This window comes from Salvelinus namaycush, chromosome 19, assembly GCF_016432855.1.
Source record: "Salvelinus namaycush isolate Seneca chromosome 19, SaNama_1.0, whole genome shotgun sequence".
NCBI lineage: Eukaryota > Metazoa > Chordata > Actinopteri > Salmoniformes > Salmonidae > Salvelinus > Salvelinus namaycush.
In genome coordinates this window covers 41263792-41268356 of record NC_052325.1, presented here as the reverse complement: position 1 = coordinate 41268356, position 4565 = coordinate 41263792, and the positions used below count along the sequence as shown (strand labels likewise).

General features: G+C 38.8%; 1 protein-coding gene across 1 annotated transcript; it reads right to left on the bottom strand.

Annotated features, from left to right (window-relative positions):
• Positions 1 to 1312: 1312 nt before the first annotated feature.
• LOC120064026 lies at positions 1313 to 3522 on the bottom strand. Its single transcript, XM_039014336.1, has 2 exons — positions 3366 to 3522; positions 1313 to 3282 (listed from the first exon to the last, which is right to left on the bottom strand). The coding sequence occupies exon 2, from the start codon at positions 2516 to 2518 to the stop codon at positions 1313 to 1315; it is 1206 nt and encodes a 401-aa protein (XP_038870264.1). The 5' UTR covers positions 2519 to 3282; positions 3366 to 3522.
• Between the last annotated feature and the right edge of the window lie 1043 nt (positions 3523 to 4565).

Sequence of the window (4565 nt, the reverse complement as noted above, 5' to 3'; positions counted from 1 at the left end):
GATGTAAACTGAGATGTTGTTCCACCGCTAGCCTGGGAGAGGTGCTCAGTGAGGCATACCTCCAGGTCATGTGACCCCAACATGACACAGCAAAAGCCTTACTACTGAACATAGACACTGACAATAAAAGCCCACTAATGGGACCAGGTCAGATGTTTTTACTGCTTTGAAGTGGTTGAATATAAAGTATGGAAACATCTGATAATGTTTCAATATTGAGTGAACTATCCCTTTAATCCTGTATAGGCACATGACTTGCTGCACTTATATAGTACCAAGTTGGAGATCTACCCCTAAAATGCGCTAGGCTACCTCTTGAGGGAAGTTTCACACACACTTTTAGATCCATGCACTAAGATGAGAAGGGGGTTATCAATTACCTCCTACTTTACAAATTATTGTTATGATACACAGAATTATTCATCAATAACTGACCAATGTAAACATGACAAGCCTATTTTAAAGAGCAACAAGTGCACTTGGGTATACTTAATTAATGATGCATGCACAGCCATGATTGTTGTGTAAAAACTCTCAAGGACTTTGAAAGGAGATCTGCAGCTCCAACTGCTTATTTAACCCCTAATTCACCTTCATCCTTCAACAAATATACTGCTTGCAAAAGAGCAGATATACAGTGAGCTCCAAAAGTATTGGGACAGTGACACATTTTTTGTTGTTTTGCCTCTGTACTCCAGCACTTTGGATTTGAAATTATACAAGGACTATGAGGTTAAAGTTAAGACTCTCCATTTTCATCCATATCGGGTGAACCGTTTAGAAATTACAACACTTTTTGTACATAGTCCCCACATTTTAGGGGACCAAAAGTATTGGGACAAATTCACTTGTGTATTAAAGTGGTCAAAAGTTTAGTGTTTGGTCCCATATTCCTAGCACACAATGATTACATCAAGTTTGTGACTCTACACAGTAAATTTGAAAGTGTTAAATCAACACTTTGTGTTAAATGTAACACTGTCGGCAAGTACATATGGCCCCACTCTACACAGAGTAAAAAGTACACTGATCAAAGTGTTACATTTCTAGTGTTGATTTAACACTGAGGAGTGCAAAAAGTTAACACTGCACTACACTGGCCAGTGTTGATAAAATTTAACACAGAGGTAATCAACACTGAGTGTTATAGTGACTCTCACTATAGTTGATCTAGGGTGACTCCTTTTAGAGTAAAAATGTGTTTACTCTATACAGTGTTAATTTATTTACTCTTCCCCCATGTAAATAGAAATTATATTTTGAAAAAGCACTTGGAATTTCACAATAAACTCAAGCAAAGCTGTTTCAACATTCAAATATGTTTATTATGACCAAACCATAAGTCCCAGCCCTGGCTTAAACTGTTATCAAGTAAGAGTAGAATGTAGTCAAAAGAATCCCTTGCTCCATATGACATGAGCAAATCAAAAGGTTTGTGGTACATGATATCATTTACATGAAATACCTTGCATGGTGGACTTTGCTTCAAAACAACTTTAAATGCATGCAAATGATCATCAAAACATAAGGTTTCAAGAGCTGACCCAACCAAAAAAACATTTTCCTCTTTCAGAACAATAGCCTTAATTATGTAAAATACTGGCATTTCAATGACTACTTCACCACATATGACCAAATCAAGATGATATTCTGTACCATGGTGCTTTACCCATTTAACTGACAAAACATTTGTGTGCACTGAGACATTCAGCTTGGCAGCAATCTCATGGCTTTCTTTCAGCTCATTGAGCCTTGACATCTTTCCTGGACCTATAGCTAGTCTATCCTGGCTGAACATTTCCCAATTATATGCCATGTCATTTTGGTGTTTCTTGGTTAAGGTCATAGTGACATTCTTAAAACTCTTCAGTTGCTTTTTAAAGAAATTATGTTTTGCCTCGTAGCGCATACACCACGAATGAAGAATTGGCCCAATATTCCTTATACAACAAGGATAATGTATCATGAAGTGGTGTTTCGGTAAAATATTTCTATCAGGAAACAAATACATGAAAAGCCTATGATGTTCAGCAATTAAGTGCGTCAGATAGATAGTCATGCCCTCTGTTAGTATAGGAGAAAACACAATATTTACAATTTGTAGTAGTAACCAAAGCAGCTGCCAGTATTTATCATCTTTCTGTACCAGATCACCAAATATCAATGTCAAATTACAGAGAAGACACCAAGACTGAATAGCATTTAGACACAAATCATTGCTCCCATCATCCAATTTGAGTGCAGGTGGATGATTCCTCCTCTCTGTGTAGCCATAGTTAAATGAATGAACTCTACCGTACACATCTTTAGCAGTCACAAAGTTGGCTTGTATATACTGTAACACACGTTTTACCTCAAGTTGTGCAACTCCTTCTAAAATGTCATGCATTATATCAACAGAAAAAGTGTCTGTAGTATTGAAGTACTGCAGAGAGTTCAATAAGCAGGCATGCTTCACACCGTACACATGAGGTAGTGTTGAGTTTGACTGAATAGTTTGACAATGGTCTGAGTGCATTTCCCAGTGTGGCAATAACGGCAACAATAACGAGCACTAAATGATTCCACAAAACCAAACAGGCAATGTATACCAAGATTATCTCCAGTTACTTGGACAATACTGCCATGTATACGACCACTGAAGAAGGGAACTTCAATACCCTCAGTCTCAAGCACTTTCAAATCACTTACTATTGGCTCAAGAATGGAATCAAATCCATAGGTTTTAAGGTCCTGGGTATGGAAGAGTGCACATAAGTTAATACTTACCAAAATTGAATTAAACTTTGGGGTAAAATTTCTCAAAGTAAAGTATATACCTCCCAACTTGTGAATATCCTTTTTTGATCCCAATGGATTAGCGGTCTCAAAGTCATCATAAAAGAGTTGAATTTGCAACGCATTTTTCTCTTTAGAAAAGAGAGGATGTCTCTTCATATATAGTCCATCTTCCAAATCAAAGTTAACACCATTTAAAAAAGCTCTGAGCTCAGCAACCCTTGGAGTCTCCTTAACCTTCCCAATGTCTATGTTGTACACAGTTGTTTGTATGAAGGTGTACATGTTGCGCAGCATTGTATTGTAAGCAGTACCAAAAACAAAGTGAGTCTTGAAAAGCTCATCGAAGGCACCAAGAGCTCTCATTGACTTGCACAGCTAGGCTTGCTTGTCCAGGATGATGAAGTAAGCATGGATGCTGCTCTTCCTGGTCCCGACTGCAAGAAGATATGGTTGGTGGCTCTGGTCAATCGCATCAAGGTGCTCCTGGATACTGGTTCCTGCCTAAAGACGACAAAAACTAACACCATCATTAGTTCATCATAACGGCTGCAGCACTGTCCATGAATAAGAATGCCAATACAAACCTTTGGAATATCACAAGATGCTGTTCAGCTTGGGATGCAGACATCTTGCCTGGTCTTTTGCGGCCTTGTGATGAAGGAGGAGTCAAATGGAGCAGGAGAAGGATGGAGGATAGGTCACTGTCCCATCCTAAACAAAGAGATCCTGATTAAAATGGTAAATTCCTTCAGTGACATTAACATTTCAGAGTTATTTGAAATATAAATTATAAATTATGATCATCTTAACATCAGCATTCGTGTCAGCTCCTTCATCAACTGCACATTCTGCCATCTGGATCAGCTCCTGAAGTTCAGGTCCCTGAGTCGCCTTGCTTAGGGTCTTGCTTAGCATGATGATCTTTTGCTTGAATGTAGTTGGCCCCCTCTCCAAACAGCAGCACAAAATCCTGTTCAATCTGAATAAAATAAGACAAAAACATTCCACTTTAACCTCCAAAACAGAGTTTGAGTAAATCACCAGCCTACACATTCATTGAACTACTATTACTGGCCAACCTGAAATGGCATCTACATTTACATTTACATTTAAGTCATTTAGCAGACGCTCTTATCCAGAGCGACTTACAAGTACATACATTCATACTTTTTTTTTTGTACTGGCCCCCCGTGGGAATCGAACCCACAACCCTGGCGTTGCAAGCGCCATGCTCTACCAATTGAGCCACACGGGGCCCGTGTCTAGAGATTTAATCTAGAGATTAAACACAATTTATACAACTTAAAACTGTTTAAAAAAAAGTCTTACCAAGCCCTTCACATCAAGAAAGCGTGGGAATTCGGTTAGGATGGTGGAGCATTTCCTCAGGTCGTGGGTCAACTTCTTCCTGTACTCAAAGGTCAATTTCATCTTCTTTTTGACTGTTTCTTCATCAGAAGAATATTCATAAGAGAAATGGCCTCTCGGCACTGGTCTTAACTCAGGGTAGCCAAAGTGGATGGACTGGACTCCCTTTCAGCAGTTGGCCCTCCAGAGTATAGTTGAGTCGGCCGTTTCTCTGATGAAGCCAAATTCCTCTGAATGGTTTTGATTCTATACGAGAGCTACCCTTCTCCACTATTAGGGTCGTAATAATGTTCCTTAAGAAAATGGACATAGTTACTAATCTTGAAAGACCAAATAACCAAGTCCCATTTGCTCAGATACCATACCAGACGAATTAAACGCAGATGCCCTTTATCAGTTGTAATGTATACTTACAT

Coding starts and splice junctions, on each gene's coding strand:
- LOC120064026 (XM_039014336.1), bottom strand. CDS start 2,518: ATGCACTCAGACCATTGTCAAACTATTCAGTCAAACTCAACACTACCT.